Genomic DNA, 25,084 nt, shown 5'->3' on the forward strand with positions numbered 1-25,084 from the left:
CAGGCTGCATATTCAAAATAAAGGTGATAAATGTGTGTAGCAGAATGTGTTCAGATGGGTATTACAGATAATCGATGGGATTCAGCATCAAACACCATGCCTTAAAAATATCTAATTTACCAGAATGAGGGATTAAGCCATCTGATGCTAATAAAAATTGCTAAAAACCTAACAAGGAAGCTAGGTTGGCATATGGCTATATTTTTAATGAATGCCATCCAATAAGCTGGTAGATAGCTCTACCATTTAAATATTGGTAAGATAGAGTTAAATACACTTGGGATTGTTGATTAAAATTATCATGTTCCTTTTGTTCCTCTTAAGATTATAGCTATATTTTCAACAAGTACTATATACTCAAAATAGAAAAGTCAAAAATTCATCAAAGTACAAAACAAGAATTATTTGTAATAAAACTGACCTAAGTCAACCACTGTTAACATTTTAGATTGTGTCCTTTTTTGATAGATAGATGATAGATAGATAGATAGATAGATAGATAGATAGAGATAGATTCACAAATACAGATTTTATATTAAACAGGTTAATAGTGTACACAAAAGTTAATATCCAGGCACTTCTTTAAAAATTCCATGTCATCTTTTGGATTTCAGAGCTTCACCAATACCTGTTCTCATATTACTAAAGTATAATAACTTGATAAACCTGGCCAGTTATACAAATATTCTGAGGGCTGAGATAACATGCAAATAAACCTTACATATCAATATGTGAAGGCTGGACAGACCACACAGTTCAAAATAGGAAGTGCACTCTGCAAAGCTAACTTGCACATTCACTGTCCGAGTTACAGCATCTTCAGGGGCGCCGTGTGTCAGGCATATCAACTCTTCTCAATAAAATGGTAAGTAATAGATTTTATGACTCTCCCTGGTCTCCTGGCAGACATCTCATCTTCTCTACTTAGGGCAGAAACGGGTAGGGATGATTCTCAGCCAGGTCCTCCAAGCCTTTGGGATTTTTGCTTGACCCATTGTTCCATTTGCAAATAAAACTGCTGAGTGTTATACCAGTTGAGTGTCTGTGGCTTCAGGATTTCCCCTTTCTGACTCTAGCCTTCAGACTAGAGGAAAGGCTATGACTTACGGAAAGAAAAGCTGCATTCTTTGTCTTTGCCTCTTTAAGAAAGTTAGGTGCCAGAATCAGTAATGTAGGCAAGTTTCCTATTATAAGCATTTTGGATCCCAGAAGAGAACCCCAATGATAAATGTTGGGCAATATTGCTGACGATGAGTGCCATTTTGACCACACTGTGGATTTTATAAAGGAGCTCTTTAGTTTAAAAATGCATTTTGTTATTTTAATTAAGAGAGGCAAACAAAACCCAAATAGTCCAAACCTTAGGGACAGGTTGTGTTCCCAAAGTTAATTGAAGCTCATTATTTGGAGCACATTGAAAATAGTGACTGGGTTCCCAGCTGTACTATAAAAACTAGCTTAACCCATGGTATAGCTGAACTGCAGTGTTGGTATTGTGCTACATGTAGTGTTCTCATACATGTAGTGTTCTTATGCTCCCAGAGTCTAGAGGAGAGCTAACTTTCTATCCCATACGCCCCTTCCACCACTCCCCAGTTCCCAGAAGATTAGAGACGTAGTTATCCCTTCTCTCGTAAGGGAGAGGGTTGCTTCCTTTGCCAGCCCCTGGTGAAAAGAAGGGGATTGAGACAATGACTCCTGCAGCTACTCAGTTGGGGAAGGGAATGCCCTGCAGGCATTGAGATAGAGAGGGCAAAGGGTTCATGGGATGTGTTTATAAGTCTGGAAACTCTCAAGCCAGAATGGGGAACTACAGAGGTGAGACATAGTAACTTTGCCATGGAGGAGAAGAGACGGGGTCAAAGTTATGGACTCATAGCAGGATGAATGAGCAGCCATGGAGGAAATGGTGGCACACGGATCCTACCTGCAGCCACACTCTTAGAGGAAAGCAGTCACCTGTCAAGATGGCACTTACAAGTTCTTGTAATTAGGTTTCAGATTCTTAAAAGAATGCTTGACCTTAATTACTGATAGCCTTTCCCAAAATAAGTGATATTTACCGAGGTATTTAGATTTTTTTCAGGGGAAACAAGATGAATAACACCAAAAAAAAAAAAAAAAAAGTTTAACTGGATAGTGTGTATTTGGTGCAATATATAAGCAATGTTTTCTTAGGGGTTTACTGTCTCCCTATTACAGAAGTAACACATAGTGTTAAAGAAAATTTCTTAGAAATATAGATCTGCAGAAATGAAACAATGTATGTTTTCTGTGGTTTCAACACCTGGGGGTGATCATTGTGAAGTAAATACAGATCCTTTAGAATTTCATCATTTTAAAATATATTTTATAAATATGATTTTCTATAAGTGCTATCATACTTTATAAGCCATTTCCTTACCTGCTTTTTTATTTAAAATATCTTGAATAATATCTGAGTTATGCTATCATTTTTAACGATGAATCATTTTTCCATGATTTAATCATTTCCATATAGTTAGACATTTAGATTGTTTCTTATTTTTCTTTCTTCATGGTAATATAGGCAATATATTCATTTATAACACATCACTGCTCAAGAAAGGCATAGAGTTGGCCCATGTTCTTTAGTACGTGATTCCACATTTTAGAAGTGGAAGGACATGGCAACAGAATTCTAATTCTCAACAGCTGCCCCTGTGTAAATTGACTTGATAACTTGGACAAATTATCTCACCTCATGGTGAAAATGAAAAAAATAGGGTAAACTCATCTTTATGACAGGTAATTTTAGGTACATTTCAATTTGCTTAATTTTCTGGATGAAGAAGGTCGAACAGATATCTAATGCAGAAATTTTTGTATGTTGATGGTGGGTGAGAAAAAAAATCTTTTATGAGTACATTTGGAAGTTTAAGAAACGGAGTAATAATCGGTTTTGCAGTTTCTGTTTGCGTTTGCTTGTTTTGCTCCTTTCATTCAACTTTCAGTTGACATGTGAGCTACTGACAAAAGAAATGTGCTATCACCCACACAACCTTTCAACAAAGATTTGTTGAGCCTCTACTCCAGGTCGGGGTTTGGCTGGATCAGAATGCGGGGTGAACAACACAAGTGGGGTCCCAGCTTCCTAGAGCTTCCACTTAGGGCAGTGGATCTCAAACTTTAGCATGCATCTGAATCACCCGGACGGTAAGGGACAGGGCCTAACATTTTGCATTTCTAATAAGTTTTCAGATACTGCTGCTGACCCAGGCACTTGGAGAACCACAGTTTGGTAGAAGTGATAGATCCAAGTTAATCAAAGTAAACACATGAAATACCTGGTAGTGACTTCTGAAGGAGGTAAATAGGAGCTGAGATAGAAGATAGAAAGGAGACATCCTCTTTAGGGCTCTGGTCCCTGATAAAGTGATATTTAAACCAAAGCGCTGGGTCTCAACTCTGGCTGCACATTAGAATCACTTGAGCAGTTACAAGTCATACCCATTCCCAAGGCGCCAAACAAGGCCAGTTAAATCAAAACCTTGAGGCGGGAGGTGGGGCCCAGTGAGGGCTGAGAACCGCTGCACCAAACAGTAAGAATGAGCAGGACACAGGAAACGTGGCAGTCAGAACCACTTCAAGCAGTAGGAATGGCAGGTGCAGAAGATGTGAGACAGGGGACAGCTTGGATTGGCAAAGATGCCAGAATGGCTAAAGGATAATCAAGAGAAGAGTGGCAAGAGATGGCTTTAAGGAAGAGGCATCAGCCCAGGGATTCGATCTTATGTTGTTCACCCCAGCAGTCATTGGTGACCCCTAAGCAAAGGAGTGAGTGCCATTATCTGGTTTACATTTTGAGAAGAGGGCTACTTCTGAAGTGACATTCGTACTCTGCAGGCAGCCTTGACTATGCTTGGGCTTAAATATTGACTTTTTCTCCCTCATCCTTTAAAATTGGCTCTACTTTGCAGCCAAGTTAGAGAATAAATAGTGTAGGGTTTCTGAAGGAAACAGGTTTAGGGACCTTCAGATAATTTGGATGGCTTTAGTGAAAGCCCAGTTGAGAGCTGGTGTCCCAGGGAAATAGGAGAACATAAAAAGTGAGCTAGAAGGATCCCTTTAAGAGCTAGGGTTCCAACCCTCATCTTTCAAGGACAATGCGATTCTTTTTCTTATTGTGTAAGCTGGAGGGGCCTGAATAATATGCTGATACCCCCCCAAATGGAAATCCATTCACCTCTACATGCTTTTCCCCATCTCCACTACCTGGCTTGTATTCTCTTCTTCTGCAAAAGGAGCCACACCAGCAAAATCTAGCTTGATGTGTTAAAAAAAAAAAAAAAAAAAAAAAAAAAAATCCTGTGCTATGATAAGCAAGTTTTAAGTCAAGGATGAGAGTTCAAATCCTAAAGGATCTTTCTCATCCACACGTCAAGACCTGTAGGAGGAAATGAGAGTCACTTCTTGGAGCACATTTTAGCATACATTAAATGTGTTGCAGCCTTGTTCTTAAGGCAAGCGGGTGTGGGACTCCAGCTCTTGATTTGGTAACTTCAGTATCACTTCCCCAATTCTCCAAGTTGCATCCCATCTGCCCTCTCTGTCCTCTCATGTCATTCATTTTTAAAATATTATGGCACGAAAAAAGTAAAATAAAATATTATGGTATGTTATGAAACAAATCATATAACAGATTCTCACATACCACCCAGATCTCATGCATATTACCATTCTGCCATAATATTGCCATTTTGCCATCTTTTCAAAAAAATGAAAAAGACAAAGTGGAATCTCTCTTTTTGTCCTTCCCAGTTCCATGTCCCTCCCTCCAACAGTAGAGGGACACTGCTCTGAAAGCAGCATCTCACCTGCCGCCATGTTTTTGTTTTTATTTCATCTGCCTGTATCTATAAAATAATATATAGAACTGTTTTTCTTGGTTTCATTTGCTTATGATTTCTGCGTATGCTTTTTTCTCACTGGTATGTCTTCAAGATGTATCCATTTGGTCACATGCAGGTCTGGTTCAAATTATTTACTTGTTATGTAGTTATATTGCAATTTATTCATGTAGACTCTCAACATTTAATTTGTTGTCATTATTTTCAATTTCAAATGATACTAGAATGAGTATGTTTCTACATAAAGGGAATGGGTACCTTCAAGGTTATTGAATGTTATAGCAAATGGTTCTCCAAAGTCATTGTAACAATTTACATCCTACCCTGGGGTGCCTGGGTGACTCAGTTGGGTAAGCACCTGACTCTTGATCTCAGCCCAAGTCATGATCTCAGGATCTTGAGTTCGAGCCCTGCATTGGGCTCCATGCTGGGCATGGAGCCTACTTTAAGGATTGATGGATTTAATAAATCCATATCATGCCCAATATCAGTTTGTCAGGCTTACTGACAGAGCTCTCAGAATTTGTTATATGTAAAACCCCACTTCATTGTTGATTTAATTTTCCTGATTATTACTAAGATGAAACATGTTTTCTTAAGTTTATTGACTATTCACATGGTTTGTCCTCTTCACATGGTTTGTCCATTTTCTCATAGATCGTCTTTTCATGTTGATTTATCAAAAATCTTTACCCATTTCTAGGCGCTAATCATGGGTCAATTGTGTGCATTGTGAATTTTATGTCCCATGGCTTCTTTTTTCTTTATTTTTTGGTGTCTCTTTTTTATAGAGAAGTTTTACATCTTAATGCTAACAAATTTAAAAATAAGTCATTTATCATTTCTGGTTTTGATGTCCTTTTAAAGAAGTTATTCCCCACTCCCAAATAGCAAAGCTATTTCTTAACCTCTCCCTTTTCGCTTTAATCATCAAGATTTTATCTATACTTGTGATGTGAAGTAGTCATCTAATATATTCCCTTGTGGATAACCAATTTAGTACTATTTATTTTAGTCTGTTCTTTTCTCCTACCACTTTCTAATGCCTCCTTGGCCATATGTCCACTTGCCACATATGAGTGACTCCGCTTCTAGGCTCCCGATTCTGTCATACTGGTCAATATGTCTCATAAAGTTCCAAGTTTGTTTCTTACGTCTTACTCATCTGCTGTGGATTCATATATCCTTTTACCCAAATATATACACTCTTGCCTACTATCTAACAATTTCTACAGTTATTGAGGATTTCCATTATTATTCTCCCCAACACAACAGGAACCTAAAAATAGTGTGATTACTCATTGAACACAATCCTCCAATCCTATTCCTACTTCTTAAAACTTCTTCTTGGAAGAGATGTGTATCATTTTCACTCACACTTAATTGACCAAAATAAGTCACACATATCTCAGATGAAAGGACAGACATGTAGGGATGTATAATCATCATGCATTCAGGGTAATGGTAGAGATGGGGACCCACTTGGAAGAAGAGTGCTATATACTACAATGTATATTGCTCTTTGTGTGACTGAAAACATCTTCATTTTAACTTCATTCTTAAGTGATAGATTACCTGTGTATAAATACTCTAAATTGATAGTTAATTTCCCTCAGAACTTTATTTTTTTAAGTGTGTATTTATTTTTGAAAGAGAGAGAGAGTGAGGGAAAGTGGGAGCACGAGAGAGAGAGAGAGTAGGGGAGGGGCAGAGAAAGAGGGAGAAAGAGAGAATCCCAAGCAGGCTCTGTGCTGACAGCAGATGGAGGGCTTCATCTCACAAACCTGATCATGACCTGAGCTGAAATCACACTTAACCAACTGAGCCACACAGGCACCCCCCTTTCAGCCATTTAAAGACTTATTCCATTGGCTTCCGACTTTTGTTACTGTTGGGATAATTGTGCTGTAAAATCTGTCATTCTCTGTAGGTGAGATTCTGTCATTCCCTTTAAGATGTTTATCTTTATGTTCTGCAGCTTTACTACACTTCATAGAGATGTGAATTTATTTTTATTTATCCTGCTTGGTACTCAGCATATTGATTTAATGAGGAGCCTACAATATTTTTATATAAAGAACCAAATAGTAAATAGTTTAGGCTTTGCAGCCTTACGGTCTCTCTCACAACTATTCAGCTCTACCACTGTAGCCTGAAAGCATCCACAGACAATACATAAACAAATGGGTATGACTGTGTTCCAATAAAACTTTATTTATAAAAACAGGTGGCAGGCTAAATTTGGCCCACAGGCTGTAGTTGCCTGAATTAAAGCCTAATAACTTTTTTCAATTCTGCAAAATTCTTGGCTATTATTTCCTCAAAACAATTACTCTATCATTTTGTCCTTCCTAGTTTTTGTTTGTTGGTTGGTTGGGTTTTTGGGGTGTTTTTGTTTTTGTTTTTGTTTTTGTTTTTGTTTAGAATCTCTATTAGATAAAAGTCCCATGCTATCCTCCAAATTTTTTATCTCTGTGTCTCTGTGTGATGAATTCTAAGTCAGTTTATCAACTTCATCTTTCAATCCACTAAGTTTTTCCTCACCTGTGTCCAGGATGACCAATTTTCTCAGCTTGCCCAGTGCTTTCCCAGTTTTAGCACTAAAGTCTTATGCCCCAGAAATTTCTAAGGCTCAGACAAGCCAGGGTAGTTTTTCACCCTATTTATGCCCAATTCATGTTTTATCCCATATACTGAAGTTTTGTTTCCATGATTAAGTTTTCACTTCCAACTTTGAATTAATTGTTTTCACCTAGTATCTACCTAATTTGTTTCAAATATTCTTATATTCTTCTATGGATGTTATTCATATATTTGTTTCCTAATTATTTGTGAATTTGCAAAGTCATTTTCAGATTGCTCTACTATTTTAATTGAATAGATTAAATCTTCATATTTTAATTGTTGCTTTTGTTAGGGTTTTATTTATTATTGATATTTTTCTTCCCATATGTTGGAATTTTGTGTTGTAGACCCATTTTGAAAAGGTTTTCTCAGTTGGTTAGTTTTTTTCATCCGAACTGCCTTCTCTAGTGTTGTGCTTCTCTCCACTACTTCTTCTTGAGGACTCCAGCCCAGAGCCAGGTCTATATCGACTGGCGTGTGATCAGGTTCACAGTAATATTGGGAATATTCATTACTAAGTCACCTGGCATCTTGGCCCAATTCCTGTTCTGGGACTGTGTCTACCCCAGCGTTTCTCAAATCAGCACTTTTGTGAATTGTGGCATATTTAATAGCATCTCTGCCCTCTTCCCACTGGATGTCAGTAGCACCCTTGCCCCCCTCATTGTGGCAATATACAAAGCATTTCCAGGTATTACAAAATGCCCCCACCATGATTTATTACTCTATTAAAATCACCCCCAGTTGAAAACTGCTGCTCTATCCTAAGGCAATTCTTAGTGGCAGGTCATCTGGTCTCCTTATATAAAGCTTGGATAACTAAAAAAAAAAAAAAAAAAAAAGCATATCTGTCCTTGCCCTTGGTTTCAAAGAGTGACCCTAGCTCTGGCTTTCAGGTTATCCTATAGGGCTGAAGTAACAAATGTCTTCATAACCTGAACTGACAGCCCAATTTACCTGCCCACTAGTCTCACTCACAGCCTTATGTTTCTGATATAGAAAATGTTTATCTTTAAATTTTCTCATTTTATATTCTACCTATCACTGACATGAGGTTAGGTCAGTGAGAGAGCCAAAAAACTTTAATTTATTGACCAGAACTTAATTCTTCTTCTCTTTCTCTTTTCCCTCACTTCCCTTTAGCTTCATATCTTTCTTTCTTCCTCTCTCCCTTCATCCTTGATCAGTGACATTGGGTAAATCAACAAAGTGGAAGAAATATGTCATCACCAGGGTGATGAGCTAGTGGGAGAATTAGTTCAGTGTCTTCAGGGCTCCACTTCTCCCTTTTACTCCTATCCCAACCTATTAAGACAGCAGCTCTCAAAGTGTGCTCCCTAAACCAGCAACATCAACATCGCCTGGGAACGTAATAGGAATTCTTGGGCTCTACCCAAGACTGACTAAGTAACTTCTAGGAGTGGGACCCAGCCACTTGTGTGTTCCAAGCCCTCCAGGTGATTCTGATGCATAAAAAAGCACTTTAGCACTAAGACTTAGCTAAAGAGGTTTGAACCAGTGATTCTCAGCCTGACTGCACATTGCAATTGCCTGTTAAACTTCATACAATTGCATGAGCCATTCCCCAAAAGATTCTGATTCAGCTCAGGCAGGGCTCAGGTTCTTTTATCTTTTAAATTCCCCCAAATGATGGGGCACCTGAGTGCTTCAGTTGCTTGAGCATCTGACTCTTGATTTTGGCTCAGGTCCTGATCTCACAGTGGTGGGATTGAGCCCCGAGTGGGGCTCTGTGCTGACAGTGAGAAGCCTGCTTGGGATTCTCTCTCCCTCTCTCTCTGCCCCTCCCCTGCTCACACGCGTGCTCTCTCTCTCAAAATACATAAATTAAGATTTAAAATAAATAAATAAATAAATAAATTCCCGCAAATGATTCAAATATCTAGTTCAATTTTGCATTATTCATGTCCCACTCACCCATTTTAATGATCACTGATGCCAAGTCTTACCCAGTATTTCAGGAATTCTACATGGAAGTGGGTAAACTTCTAGTGAAAAAGTTGAAAATCAATCTCATCTGGAAGTGGACTTTCCTGGGTTTGAATCTCAGTGTTGCCCATTTTCAGCTATGTGACTTTGAACAGTTTACCCTCTGTATGCCTCAGTTTCTCCCTCTGTAAAAAAACGGGATGAATAACTATACCTATTACTAGGGTTGTTGTAAGGAGTACATAGGCTGATGTAGGAATATCTTCAGAATAATGCCTGTCACACAACAAAAGCCACACAAAATTTCTCTGAATTATTTATTTTGTAAGTAACACATGCAAAGCACCTTCAAAATAAACTTGTCAAAATAAGTGTTTTGAGAAGGAAAATTTTTTTAAAAAGCAGTTATAGAATGTTTCTTTTTTTTTTTTCATACTGGAAACTTTGCTTTAGAAGGCCCACTTTCTCCCAAAAATGTTATATCCTCTTTAAAAATATTGATTCAATAAAAATTAACTTCTTTCATTAAAATGTTTTAGAATTTTACTATATGGTTTTTAACATCAGCTAGTGGAATTCTAAAACCAGAGCTCAGAATCATTTTTCTATAGTCAAATTTGAGCTTCATAAACTGATAAGCCAACAATAAATTCAACCCTTATGTAAATCCTGGCAGAGGTCAGAAGAAGTGGACTTGAAATAAACATCTGCTGAATTTGATCTATGACAGATATTTAGCTGAAAGAATTTGTGTGAAATATGGTGAAAACATTTTAATAAGGTAGATACGTGGGAGGTTTAACTTGAGTAAATACATTTTGAGGTGTGAATGTATAAACATCATCCAAAGAACCACCAGCAATTTTATCACTACAACTTTGAAAGACAAGTAGTTAAGTTGAGTTTATCACCAGAGGACATTCACCAGAAAGAAACTAATTTTATCACTTGTACCCACAACTGCATGAGACAGCATTTCAGGGCTGGGTGGAGTTTTTTTAATAGCAGAACACAGCCACTCCAACACAATAGGGCTTAGATACATACTGTTTAAATTAGTTACCTAGGGTGTGGATGAGCAGGGGAATTTCCAAACTATCTGTTGTTAATTATCAGGCAAACAAAGAGAAGATTGTAACTTCAGATTTCTAAGCAAAGTCCACCTGTGGCTACTGAGTATGCAGAGCTTAGATGGTTTCAATTCTCAATAGATGTAAAAATTAACCAACTTAAGCAAACATTGATTGAATTTGATAAGCGGGGCATGGAGGGAGGAAATTCTAGAAAGTAGCCAGAATAACCACGTCTTCATGATTAATTAGACAAGAAAACTCAGATATAACTTCTGTATGTCTTGACTCTTCTACATCCCTATTTTCTCACTGTTCTTCCCTTCCATGTGGTAAATCCTCCTATTTATTGTAAGCCACACACATGGAAAAGAAAGAAAGAAAGAAAGAAAGAAAGAAAGAAAGAAAGAAAGAAAGAAAGAAAGAAAGAAAGAAAGAGAAAGGAAGAAAGAAAAGAAAGGAAGAAAGAAAGAAAAAAGAAAGAGAGAGAGGAAGGAAGGAAGGAAGGAAGGAAGAAGGAAGGAAGGAAGAAAAAATCTGCCAGAACATTCCTAAGAAATGATGCTACAACTGCTCTTTCTTTGATCAGTGAAAACACTGGTTTCTCTCTTCTTTAAGGGTTCATTACAGACAGGCAGTCAATCCAGAGGTGAGAGAATATTGCTTTCTTGGGCAAGTAATTTGCAAGAATTAGAAACATAGCACATCTTTGCATTTGTAATATCTACATTACTGGTTCCATTGTTAAGGTCTGTATTGAACTGAACAGCTATGGATACTGCATTTATAAATACTTTTAGAGAAGGATTCTATTTAACAGTATACTACTTTAATTATTTTAGTAAATTTGTATGTTTAAGTGTTCTGCCCTCATGAAAAATGATAAAGGGCTCTTGGAACCAGTAGGCTGAGTCTGGAAGCCTTGCCCCGACTGAAAATTCTGTTTTCACATGCACTCTGGGTAGCTTTGTTTCTCCTTGCTGCCTTCCCACACTGAGGCTTGGTCAGTCTCCATTATGAGCTCCACTTGATTTTTTTTACATGAGTTACCCACTTTTTATTTTACCTGCTTGGTTCCTGGAAACACTGCCATTGGCAACTCCAGATTAAATGGTTTCCCTTTCTGGCTTTAATATTCTATGAGTGGAATAAATTACATAGATTTAGATATAGAAAGAGTCATGGTAAGGTTTGGTTAACCTTGCCTTCTGGGTAGGCAGCTGATTTTGGACATGTTTGGATTGGAAACAGTGTCTAGGTTTAAGAAAAAGATCCGATTTAAATGCGTAACAGCCTACCAGGGGTTTCTGAACCAGTCTTGAGTTGTATGTGGGTATAGAGGTGGGGGAGGTTGTTAAAAATTTGGTATCAAATAGGGTATTGAATTCTGCAACTTACTCTGAAATGCATCAAAAACCAAAGGTGAATGGATGTGATAAAGCGAAGAATAGCAAAATAATAACAATTAAAGCATCTAGGTTAGGTATATTGATGTTCACTTTCAAGTTCAACTTTTGGATATGCTTATAATTTTTCATAATAAAAAGTAAGGGGGAAAGTTTAAGTGTCAGACAGACTTGACAAACAGAACTGGAAATTTTAACACAATACTTCACTCTACATACTTTTTGGCCAGTGCACTTTTGCATCCTCCATGTATCACTCTATATCAACACAAAACCCTTTTCCCTCTAGATGTAACTATCTTTATCATTTTCCTCTCTTGTAAATATGAGATGCATGATGATGAGAATTTAAAAAAAAATACAGGAGAACGTAGAGAAAGTAAAAATCCTACCATGTGATGAGAACCACTGTTACCATTTTAGGAAATATTTTTCTAGACATATAACTAGACAGAGTATGAGACATCTCATATCTGTACTTGAGAGAAAGCTCTCACTTTTCACTCCCTCCCCACTCTTCATCACCCTTGATTTGCCAGTGTTTTGCCTTCAGCATTTTTCTTGTCCGTGCCTTGAAATTCTCATCAAGCACCTTTGATATTCAAGTGTATCTTCTCTCCAATTATTTTGCATTCCACCATGCTGTCTTGCATACCTGAAGCCTCATATTTGCTACTGGATTCATAATTTCTTAAGAGTCTAATCTGATTAAGGCAAAACCATCCATCTCACTTAATAAGTAACTACACAGTTTAAAACCAAATTCTCACTCTTGATAGAAATGAGAATATCCAGGCCAATCTATATCTGTTTAGTTATGGAAAACACAGAGATTGTAACTGTAACACACAGAATTCTTAGTTTAGAAAACATAAGCCAACTTCAGCTCATGCAGTTTTCACTTGGATTTTGTCACTGCTATCTCCCATGGGTTCACAATGAGTTATTGGCAGTCTCTGAAGAGTAGGGAAGGTTCCAGGCTCTCCAGGCGGGCTTTGGCAATGTTCATGAACATTTTTATTTCATGGAAATAAAACTAGATTTTGGTTCTTTAAAAAGTAAAAAGAAGTATCCGTACTAATATTTGAGAGGTATCTTTAAAACATCTACTTCATGGAGTTTCCATAAGTTCACTTTCTTGCACTGCAAATTTTATAAGCAGTTTCCTAATTTTATAGAAATACCTTACTTGGTCCCATTGCAAACTCTTTTCATGGAATCTCAAAGAATATATTAGTAAACTAGATTATTTGGGTTATAAAAAGTCTTTAGGAATAGAAAAATGGATTGTTTCTATCTTTTATTATAGCACGGTCCTGAGCTACATCAAGGTTCAAATCACTTTTCATACTTTGCATTTGAGGAATAAGGAATATAATAACAATAGTTAACATTTAACTAGATGCTTCCTATATTCCAGACATTGTTGTTTTTAAAAATATCAATTTACTAAATTCTTAAAATTGTGAGAGATATATTGCTTTCACTCCATCTTACGAATCTGGAAACCAAAAGAGAGAGAGAGAGAGGTTAAGGAATTAGCAACCAGCAAGTTAAGTGGTAAAACTAAGATAGCTCTAGAGCCTATACCTAAACTATTCCATTTACCTGACTCTCTAGGGTCCAAAAAGAAAAAAGGCACTACACTGGTCTAGAGGTAGGGTGCAGTAGGAACCTACTGTTTCATAAATTTAGTGTGAGTCTACCTGTAACTCTCTATGTGACTCTTACTAGGTCAGTACCAGATTATTATTTAAGTGTGCTAAATTGATTCTATGTGCTTTTACCTTAAGAGATATCTTTGACCTTTAAAAAAAATCAGGGTGAATTGATGCTGCTTGATTTCTGCTTCCTTCAATTTTTTTGTGCACAACGAACTTTTTTTCTTTTTGCATGTGTCATTCCAAATGTATTAAAGGAAATTTGAAGGGGTGCCTGGGTGGCTCATTCAGTTAAGCATCTGATTTTGGCTCAGGTCATTGTCTTGTGGTTTGTGGGTTTGAGCCCTGCATCAAGCTCTGTGCTTGACAGCTCAGACCCTGGAACCTGCTTCAGATTCTGTGTCTCCCAATCTCTCTGCCTCTCCCCTGCACATACACACACTCTCTCTCTCTCAAAATAAACCATTAAAAAATTGTTCTTAGAATAAATAAATAAATACATAAAGGAAATTTGAAAAGAGAAACAATCCACAGTCACAGTGATTTCTCTTATATGACCATTAAGTCTTTATCTATAAGTATGTATTTGTCCTTAACTACCATAGCATTTTTTCACTCACGGTTTATTCATGAGCATTCTTCCACATTACCAAATGCTGTTCATTATCCTTTTAATGATTGTAACACATTCCATGCAGTTAAGGTATCATAATCTACTTAAATATTTTGGTTGCTGCCAGGATTTTTCCAATTAGAGAAACTGCAACAAATATTTTCATACATCTAACTGATAGTTGTTCTCTTACTTTGAATGATTTCCTTAAAGCCCTAAAGGTGATCGAGGAAATTAAGTTTTTTCTTTTCTTTTTTTTTTTTTTCTTTGCTTTAGAGAGAGAGCATGAATAGGGAAAAGGAGAGAGCGTGAGCAGGGAAGAGGGACAGAGAAAGAGGGAGAGAAAATCTTAATCAGGCTCTGCGTTCAGCACAGGGCCCCACACAGGGCTCAATTCCACAACCCTGGGATCATGACCTGAGCCAAAATCAAGAGTTGGGCACTCAACTAACTGAGCCATCCAAGCACTCCCAAGTTTTTTTCCTTTTCTTACTTTATGGATATATATGCTGACAGAATGGGATTTTTAATTTTTTCAGATTGATTATTTAATAAATAAAGCAATTTTAAGGAACCATTTTAAATAAATTTCCTTTACTGTTGAACACTTTCAGTTACACTAGGTTACTACTTGAATTTCCTCTCACATAGGATTTGTGGGGGCAGGGGGTCTTATCAATTGATATCAATTGATGTGCTATTCATACGTGTAAATTCTTAGTTTAGAATATATTAAATTTGGATCCCATTTATATAAATATTTTACACATTTTGTTTTCCATTGTATTTTATTGCTGTTTGTAGTTGCATGGCAGGCTTCCCACCTTTATATAAGTTGGTTTTCTCTGTTATAATTTCTTTAAAAACCAATACCGTTTTGGATAAATACTATAGTCTATCCTCTGCTGATTTTCCTTCTTAACTCTATGGTCCATTGGAAACTTACTCTGACTCATGGAAGGAAGTAAAGGTGAACTTAAAATAATATCTATTTAATATTTTCTTTCCCTGTTTTTTTTTTTTTATTTTTAGATTATCATGCATTATGGGTCTCTTCTGAGCCATCTATATTTCATTTTTCTATTATCATACATTCACAATTATTATTTAACAATATATTCTAATATCAAATAGGGTTAATCTCCCCATTCCTTCCATCCTGGGTCCTCTTTTTCACAATATTTATTGATGTCCTTACCCAAATAATTTTCCTAAGTAAAGTTTACAAATTTATTAAGTTCTTTAAAAATTCCAGTTATGATTCGAATTGCCATTCTTTCAGTATCAAAAAATAAAAACAGAAAGGACTAGTGTATAGTATCCAGCTTTCCTTTTTAGCATTTCTCTGTATAGAGTTCAGTCTATACAGTTCAGCCTACTGTCCCACTGTAGAGATTTCCCTGACTCCTCAAGTAACCTACATGTTCCCAGGATGGCTCTTCAGGTCAGGGCATAGTCTGGCCAAGGTGAAGAGAGCAGTTCATACAGAGAAAGAAGTCATCTCCCAGTAAAATTGTCTAACCTGGTAAGCCAATTGGTCACTGAGGATGAAAGCATTCCTTACTTTATTTTTGTTATTGCTGTGTTACTGTCATGTAATGTAATTTTTCCCTTAAAGTGGTTATAGAGGTAAAATGAACATGCCCAGAAACATGCGTTTTTCAGATTTCCATGCTTTGATTAAGCAATTCCTTTAGGAACAAATTCTAATTCTCTCAAGAATTACTCTTGAAAACGATGAGCAAATTTTTGTGAGTTTTTCCATGTGTTAGGACAAAATTTTAACCAGTGGATCACTCAAAGTTTGAGCCAGATATATTCATCTACTAGGCATGTAAAATATTTTCCTAATATAAATTTCTTCAAAGATGGCTATAAATCGTCATTTGAAACTCCTCCATTGAAAGGATGACTAATCCTTTTGACCATTAAGTTGTGAAATGGAACACTTCCAAATCACATGATTCTATCTTAAAGCTGTTACTACTTAGTTTCTTTATTAAGGTGGCTTCAGGATAAAATATTTTTATGTATCAAGAGTGGTCATTACGCATTTACTCTAGGTCCCTTGTCTTATGTCCACCATTTTTGTTTATTTTTGTTTGCAAGTACCCTAAAATCAGAACTCCATGTCATTTTATAAGGTTTGTCTAGCAACTTTCCAACCCCCACAGCATGAAATTCACCCAAGAGGTTTGCACAGAGATTACCTCAGTGGTGACCAGACAATATCTCACCTGCCCTTTCACTCCAGATAGAGTGATTGGTGGACCATGTCATTTACGAGGTGAGATCCAAGGACCCTAATCATCTGCTTGCTTTTAATTTTAACATTTAACACCGAAAGAAAACCCAAGAACATGAAAAGTCATAGCTATCGCCTCACATTCCACAAAAGGAAGCTTCAGACACTTTGGTGGTGATTATTTGTTCTGTTTTGTTTTAGAAAATCTATTCTGAGTAACATCCCAAAAATGCCTCCTAATTGCCAAACTCCATGGAATGTTTTTACTCTTCTCAATAACACTTGCAAGTCTTCCCTTGATTCTTGCCTGGCTCTCCTCCCTATGCCTGTAACAATTCCTTCTCAGTTCCCTTGGAACTCCGGCCTTTTGTTTGGAAATAAGTAAGGTACCATCTCTGCCTTCCTCTCACTCTGCCTGTCCCCCCTCTCAAGGCTTCAGCTGCTGTACCTCAGCTGGTGACTCACATGTCTGGCAGCTCAAATCCACCTGACCCAAACTGAAGTCATCATCCTTCTCCAGACTGTCTTCATATTCTCTAACCCAATAAGTGCCACCACCATCTCCCCAGTCACCCAATCCTTATACTTCTATGTCATTTTATATTTCTCCACTGCCGCCCACTCCCTGCCATCCAACTTAAAAGCACATATACATTTCCTTCTCTTTAACCATATTTAACAGGCTACAGTTAAAATTCAGGCCTTTATCCTCTATGACTGGACTATTACACTCTTGCAATTCACATTCCTTAAATTCATCATTACTCTGCTACTAGAATGATTTTTCTACAGCAGATATCTAATTATGCAACTTTCTTGCTTCAAACCCTTCAGATGGCTCCTAGTGGCCTGGCATAGGGGTTAGCAAACCATGGTCTGCAGGCCAAATCCAGCCCATTGGCAGTTTATACAAATAAAATGTCATCGTAACACAGCCACGCTTATTCACTCATATGTGTTGTCTAATGGTTGATGTCATGCTACAACAGCAAGTTGCGTAGTTTCGACAAAGACTATGTGATCCCAAAAGTCAAAAATATCTATGATGTGGCCCTCCACAGAAAACATTTGCTGATGCTTGGCCTAAAGGATATACAGTCTGAGCAATGCGGTGTGACGTGTAAGCCCTCCATTCTTTGAGTGCAGCCTCTACGTCCAGGCTTAGCCCTTGCCACACTCACACCCTTAAACCTCATACTCAAGCGGTTCTTGTCCGCTAGCAGTTTTCCAGCACGATCTGACAGAAATTCCAGTGATGATGGATCTGTTGTCTGACTGTGCTGTCTAGTGCAGTAGCCACTAGCCCTATGTGGCTACTGAGTGATGAAAATGTGGCTAGTCCAACTGCAAAACTGAGTTTTGAATTGTATTTAATTTTAATTAACATAAATTTAAACTTAAATAGCCACAAGTGAGCTACATCATTAGACAGTACAGTGCTAGACTATGTCACCAACGGTGTCTTTGTTTATTCTAGGGGAGTATTTGTTTGTTTTAAGTTTATTTATTTATTTTGAGAGAGAAGAGTGTGTGTGTGAGGAAGGGCCAGCGAGAGAGGGAGAGAGAAAATCCCAAGGAGGCTCTATCTACACTGTCATCACAGAGCCCAATGCAGGGCTTGATCTCAAGAATCAGATCATGATCTGAGATGAAATCAAGAGTCAAAGGCTTAACTGACTGAGCCACTCAGACGCTCCACTAAGGGAGTATTTTAAATATTTTAGAATACTGTGTCCATCTGGGAAACACTCTCATTTCAGCAGTTAACTTAAGGGTCACCCTTTCTGAGGAGGCTTTGCAAATTCCCATGTCCATGTCTCCCCCCTTCCCCCTGCAAAGAACTGGGTATTCTTCTTTCTGTGCTTTCACTGTGCCATCATATTACCAGGAAACTTCTGTTTTACCCCAACCAGGATACAGTCCCTGAAGGCAGATCTCTGTTCAGTTTGTTTCTGCTTTAAAATTCCTAATCCAGTGCCTGGTTTATGCCAGAAGCTTAATTAATATTGGTCAAATAGATTGATCAATGTCACATTCAGAGTTTTTTCAACATGTAAATCACTTGCCTTCATCTATAGTTCTTTGACAAATGAAGAACGACCACTCACACAAGTGCTAAGAAAGCCCAGTAGCCTGTCTCCCTCACCCTCCCTCCACTAGGTGTTGACATCTCTCTGGAAAAAATAACTGACTACAATCCCCTTGGCAACATGATTCTGTTCACACATTTTTAAAATTCACTTTAATAATAGCATTTTTGATACTTAGAGTCAAAAATGCCACATTCTTCTAAAAGCTGTAATGAGGCATCCATGACCGTTCTGCCAAACCTACACGTTTGACCTCTATGAAATTTGTTAATTCTGCTTTTCTGGAGAACACACTGCCTATTTGTGGCTTATGTAAAACCCTCAGCTACTGCAGCTAATTTTTTTTTTATTTAGCTGGAGCAACGTTTAATATTATGTATGCTAAAAACAATACAAAACTCTACAGTTTGAGTTTTCTACAGATATGAACCCAGTTGGTTAAATAGTGAATGTGGCACAAATAACAATCAAAAGTCTTTAAAAGGAGGAGCCAAAAAATATTGATGTCAGCTCTGAGAAAGTCTGAGCAATCTAGCCCAGTCAGGTGGGATTTCAAAGTCAGCAAGAATCTAAAACTACACATGTTTATAGGGTTCAGAGTATCAAAGCAAAGCTTCCATACACTTCCTTTTTGAAGTTCCAACTTAAATAATGACAATTTTAGTAGCTTTTATTTTGCCTGTGTAGAAATAAGAGCTCTAAGATAAATTACTGCAAAATGCTTTACACTTTCTCAAAACTGACATATTTTAAATAGTTGAGGTTTAAAATCAGATGATTTTGATCCTCTTCAAGTAGGTTTTTTATTGCTCTAGTATCTTATTTATACTCTAATACCTTACCCCTGGAGGATCAGAGAACATAGGGAAAGAAGGATAAGATAATGAATGATGAGGGCTCTATTATGTATCTGATTGTTTCTCTTTCATCTTCCTACCAAGCAGGTAGTGTTGGCCATACACAGTCCTGGGATCACCTGTCTGACAGGTTTGCACAATGGCTGTGAACAGTCTGCAGAGCTAGTAATCTGTGTGTGAGTCCAAGTCCTACCTTTTGCTCCCGGCCTCGTCCAAGGCAGGCTGCTTAACCCTCAGTGGCTTGATTTCTCCCTTTATAAAATGGCGGGCAATGATAGCCTCTACCTTGTAGATGCTGATGCATGTCAAATGAGCCAGTATTGCAGGAAAGCATTTCCACAGGAGACGTGTTCATGGAATGTTCACTGTTATTTGTGTTCTTTACAATGTTTCAAACCTCAGTGAAAATGCTTTTGAACCTTAGTTTAAAATCGAAAGGATTTGAATTCCTTCAAAATGGCTTTGAGGGGCTCAAAAATCTTATTTAAAAATAAGCAATAGCCTACTCTCTAACTATGCTTAGAAACATCTGGATTTCTCTGGGATACGGGAAATGGAAAGAACCAAATATCATCCGTGAATGTGAATCAGACCAAGGCTGGGAAAATGATTGCTTCTATGCAATGCTTTCACCTGACTCCTGACCCACCAGAGGGTGGTCAGAGTAGGGACCCCCTTAAATAGGAATAGTTGTCCTCTTGCTACATCTCAGCAACCCAAGAAGATTGCTTTGACTCCTTCTATTCTGTTGGACCAAGTTTCCAAAATCTTAGGAAAAAAAAAAAAAAAAAAAAACTACAGGAAGAAAAATACAGGAAAGCTCTCTGAAAAAATACAGGAAAACACACCCAGAGCTTACAAAAGGAAATATTGCCAGAACATCAAACTTTCAAGTGTTTATAAGTACCAACTTTTCTAAAAGCACAGTATGGTGCTGGCATATACTAGATGCTCAGCAAATGTTTGGGGAATGAAGTTTGCCAAAACTAACCGTGCATATATTTACTTCCCCATCTGCTATACTGAAAAATAGGGAAATATTACTGTTGACATATAAATAAAAAGGTCTGTACATACACTTCTGGGGTAAGAAATATCCAATATAAATGATATTTCATACAAGTTATATTTCTAGTCCTCTATTTGGAGAGATTTTTTTAAAATTTCTTTTAATGTTTATTTATTTTTGAGAGAGAGAGACAGCATGAGCAGGAGAGGGGCAGAGAGAGAGGGAGACACAGAATCTGAAGTAGGATCCAGGCTCTGAACTGTCAGCACAGAGTCCCATGCCAGGCTTGAACTCACCACGAGATCATGACCTGGCCTGAAGTCAGATGTTTAATCAGCTGAGCCACCCAGGCACCCCTGGAGAGTTTTGTTTTTTGTTTGTTTGTTTGTTTGTTTTAATCATAGTCCTTACCACTTGGGCTGCTAATCTGGAGACAAGAATCCAGTTTATTGAATTGTACCAAAACTATGATTTTCCTCCTTTTTATATCTAACAATCTTGGAAGAACTTTAAGGCAAATGGAATGCTGGTGTCTGTAAATACAAACTAAAGATTTTATCATGTGTCAAAAGATTTATCATTTTATCATGTGGAGATAAATTCTTCATACACATACCATATAATGATGGAAAATATCATCAGTTGTGCAGAGCCAAATAAAGATATATGAACTGGAAAATCTTTTAAACATTTCAAAAACTAGCATCTGGGACTATAATCCATTAGGTAAGAAAGTGACCCATTTTTGAAAGTCATCCTTTTGGGGAGTATTTAAATTTTAAGACTTACTTTGTGTGTGTGACATTGTCCTATATTAACACAATTCTATGAGGTAGGTCCTATCACCATAATTATTCCTACTTACAGATGAGAAAATTGAGGCACAGAGAAGTCACTTGCCCAAACTTTCACAGTTAACATTCAAACCCAGGCTATCTGGCTCCCAGAGCCAAGCTCTCAATTTCTCTGTTATTTGTCGTGAATGGGATGCTGCATTTTCCATTCTGTTCCTGGCCATGCCTTTGTCACAGGACTGGTAACATGAACATCTCTCCTTCCAGTTAATATAGACATAGGAGCATCTTTTTCATAGGTGAATGGCATTTCCTTTGTCTAGATACACGACGTGTTGTCTTGCCTGTACCCTACCTGTGGACTTTGAACTTTTACTTTTCCACTATGAACGTCACTTTCTACTCTCATAACTGTTACTTGTGTGACATAAGAGAGGAGCCATGTGAAAGAGTGTGTGGACTGTATAACTTGGATCTCTCGTGGAAGGAAAGGACATTTTCATTTCCCCCACAAATGAGTTGTGTGATAGGAACTCAGAGAGCTTAAGATATCGTTATGGAAAAATCAGCTGATCTTGCCAAACCTACTGTTATGAATTGACAGGCAATAGCCCCAAGCTAAATTATAATCACATAATTCTCTTTACTAGATAATATATATCCACCACATTTGCTGGCTATCACACAAGGGAAAAAATAGCTCTTTTACTCGGGCTTAAAAAATATGCAATTTCACAGTTTAGTAGACAGAGTGATGAGCTCGAGCTGTGAGGTCACAGCCTCTCTTCATCACAGGAGTGGCTTTCCATCTGCCTCTAAACTTCACCCCTATTTTGGAGTTTTCTCATTTTTATTCCCTGGATCACTCATCCACCACAAACAGAGGCACATTGCTTTACTTTTTCTGTCTGTATTAGACATGGACAAAACAGAACAGAAGGAGAAAAAAAAAAAAAAAACCTCATTCTTTCTTTCTGTGGCACAGTAGAGTTGTTGTGAAATTTCTTTTTTAAAAAATGTTTTATTAATTTATTCTGAGAGAGAGGGAGAGAGAGAATCCCAAGCACACCCCATGCCATCAGTGCAGAGCCTGATGATGCAGGGCTCAAACCCACAAACTGTGAGATCATGACCTGAGCTGAAATCAAGAGTTGGATGCTGAACCAATGGAGCCACCCAGGCGCCCCTGCTGTGAAATTGCTAAAACAAAACAAACAAAAATCCACCATAGAACTAAACAAAACACCCACCTCCAAGTCTTACAACATAGTCTTCTTTGGAGAAGGACCACTAGTAGCTCATAAGTCTGCTTGCCAAGCTGTACAAAAGCCTATTCGTCCTCATCCCGCCTGCACATCCTGATCCAAAAGCCTCTTCTCTCACCTGTCCCTCGGAGGAACTCCCTTCCCTGCCCTCCTGCGCCAAGGGCCTGTAGGGATGCGCCAGACAGCAGAGAATTCTCTCCTAGAACCCATTCCGAATAACCAATGTAACCAACCATCATCTTATTCTTGCTTCTCTCTCAGAGAACCCTGAGAACTTATGTTCTCCATCCCCTCTACCTCAGTCTCCCAAAAACGCACTCGTCCACAAAAACGTGGATAAATATTTATTAACTACCTGATTAATTCAGAGATTTATGGGGGTTGCGACCATATATTTCATTTTGAGTTGGGAAAATATCACCATACAGCTTAGAAGAGCCTCCCCATTCATGCATACACGTACACTTTTTTTTTAATTGTGGTAGAACAGCACATGACTTATAATTAATTGTGGATTCTAGCATTTGACAGCTTTAAGAGAATTGTTGAAATAGATTGAAAAAAAAAACTGGGAGGCAACCTAAGAGAGTTGGGATTATTTCAACTGGAGAAAAAGATAAAGTAAGTTTATCGTTTCTGGAATATGAAACAATGTACAAGGAGTTCTGAAGTTTCTCAGAAGTATACCCTCAGGATGACAGAGCAACTTGTGGGGAATATGACCAACAGGGAACCTAATGAAAATCCCTGATCTGAGAAAACTTCCTTTTGGGCTTTACTATCTGTTTATAAGAGTGCTGCACTTTAAATAACAAATTCCCTGACCAAATGGTTGTAAGCAGGTGCCCTCCGGCAAAAAAGGAGAGCTTAAACTGAAGCAGGATGAATTCAGATGAGCCAAAATAAATGAGGCTCCTTTCCATTGCACCTGCTTATCCAATAAGATAGATTTCTCACGGGGAAGTGGTCTGTATCATATGCCACATTGTAAATGGCATCCCCTCTGGTTGTGCAGCAGGGCACAATCAACTTAGCTAGACTTGCTCCTTTGCCTACACAGAGCCACCTTAGAAATGAGGAGAGGGGCATCTGGGTGGCTCAGTCAGTTGAGCACCTGACGCTTGATTCGGCTCAGGTCATGATCTCACAGTTCATGGGTTTGAGCCCCGCGTCAGACTCTGTGCTAATAGCACAGAGCCTGCTTGGGATTCTCTCTCCATGTCTATTTCTCTCTCCCTCTCTCCATTCATGCACTCTCTGTCTCTCTTTAAAAAAAAAAATGAGAAAAAAGGAAATAGCATGGAATGCCACCCCAACTCCCAACCTTCACCTCATTTCCCTCTGTTTTCACTACCTCTCCAACGCTTTAGTTTTTTGTTTGTTTGTTTTTTAATTTACATCCAAGTTAGTTAGCATATAGTGCAACAATGATTTCAGGAGTAGATTCCTTAGTGTCCCTTACCCATTTAGCCCATCCCCCCTCCCACAACCCTTCCCGCGACCCTCAGTTTGTTCTCCATATTTAAGAGTCTCTTCTGTTTTGTCCTCCTCCCTGTTTTTATGTTATTGTTGCTCCCCTTCCCTTATGTTCATCTGTTTTGTCTCTTAAAAGTCCTCATATGAGTGAAGTCATATGATACTTGTCTTTCTCTGACTAATTTCACTTAGCATAATACCCTCCAGTTCCATCCACATAGTTGCAGATGGCAAGAGTTTGTTCTTTTTGATTGCTGAGTAATACTCCACTGTGTATATATACCACATCTTCTTTATCCATTTGTCCAGCAATGGCCATTTGGGCTCTTTCCATACTTTGGCTATTGTTGCTGGTGCTCCACCACTTTAGTTTTTGAGAAGCAAGAAAAAGGGGAAGTAGAAGAGAAGGAGATGGGAATAAACAGGAAGGTGAGGGAATAAGCTGACCTGAGGATAAGTCCCAATCCAGGGAGGGGAACAGGAGCTTATGTCCCTTTCTACCTTGCCCATCTCCCAGACCCCAAAGTCCAGGAGGCCCTGAGGTGGTGACACTTTCTTTTGAATGATCCGCTTATACCCCGGACTGCATAAGCACCTGGGGCTGATGGACCAGGCACTAGGGCGCTCTCACACACAGCAGAAATATTCAGCAACCTCACACACAGCACAGTGGTTTTCAGGTGTTAGAAGGGGAAGTGGTTTGAAAGCTCAGCTGTTGGAGGCCAGAGGTAAATAAAACAAAGCCCCACCCTGACACACTCGGCTTTTCGATGGGTTTATTAAGCCTACATGTTACTTACTTTTTGTTTGTTATTTTGCATCAGCCCTAGACACGATTTCTGCTGAGTTGCTGGGACTATTGTAAAAATTACATACCAATACTTAGAGGGCTAGCTTGAGGCTTCCTTTTTCTCTCTCCTGATAGTTCCATTTTTGACTACAGAGGCTTCGTTGTTCTCCTTGAGCTTTCTCCTCACACAATGGCTGCTCTTTATTGCCCCTTCTGCAGTAGACAGGTGGTTTGGCCACCACAAGTATTGCAAACAAATTGATCCTAGCTTAATTAGATATTTGGAACTTTGCCAAGTTACAAGCAAATTCTTCAGAAGGGACCTGAAGAAAAGAATGAAAAATTCACCTAACAAAGGGTAAAGCATT

General features: G+C 38.2%; 1 protein-coding gene across 7 annotated transcripts in view; it reads left to right on the top strand.

Annotated features, from left to right (window-relative positions):
- The window catches only part of FYB1 (FYN binding protein 1), a 166,492-nt gene that overhangs the window by 9,596 nt on the left and 131,812 nt on the right, over nt 1–25,084 (top strand). For 4 of the 7 annotated variants that reach the window (XM_053201284.1, XM_053201318.1, XM_027075737.2 and 1 more), the window contains exon 1: nt 742–865. The exons of the other annotated variants lie outside the window; for them this stretch is intronic. In XM_053201284.1, the coding sequence (XP_053057259.1) occupies nt 863–865 (3 nt within the window). In that variant the 5' untranslated portion in view covers nt 742–862. Of the gene's footprint in view, nt 1–741; nt 866–25,084 lie in introns of those variants that run through there. 7 annotated transcript variants of the gene reach the window in all.

This window comes from Acinonyx jubatus, chromosome A1 (assembly GCF_027475565.1).
Source record: "Acinonyx jubatus isolate Ajub_Pintada_27869175 chromosome A1, VMU_Ajub_asm_v1.0, whole genome shotgun sequence".
NCBI classification, from domain to species: domain Eukaryota; kingdom Metazoa; phylum Chordata; class Mammalia; order Carnivora; family Felidae; genus Acinonyx; species Acinonyx jubatus.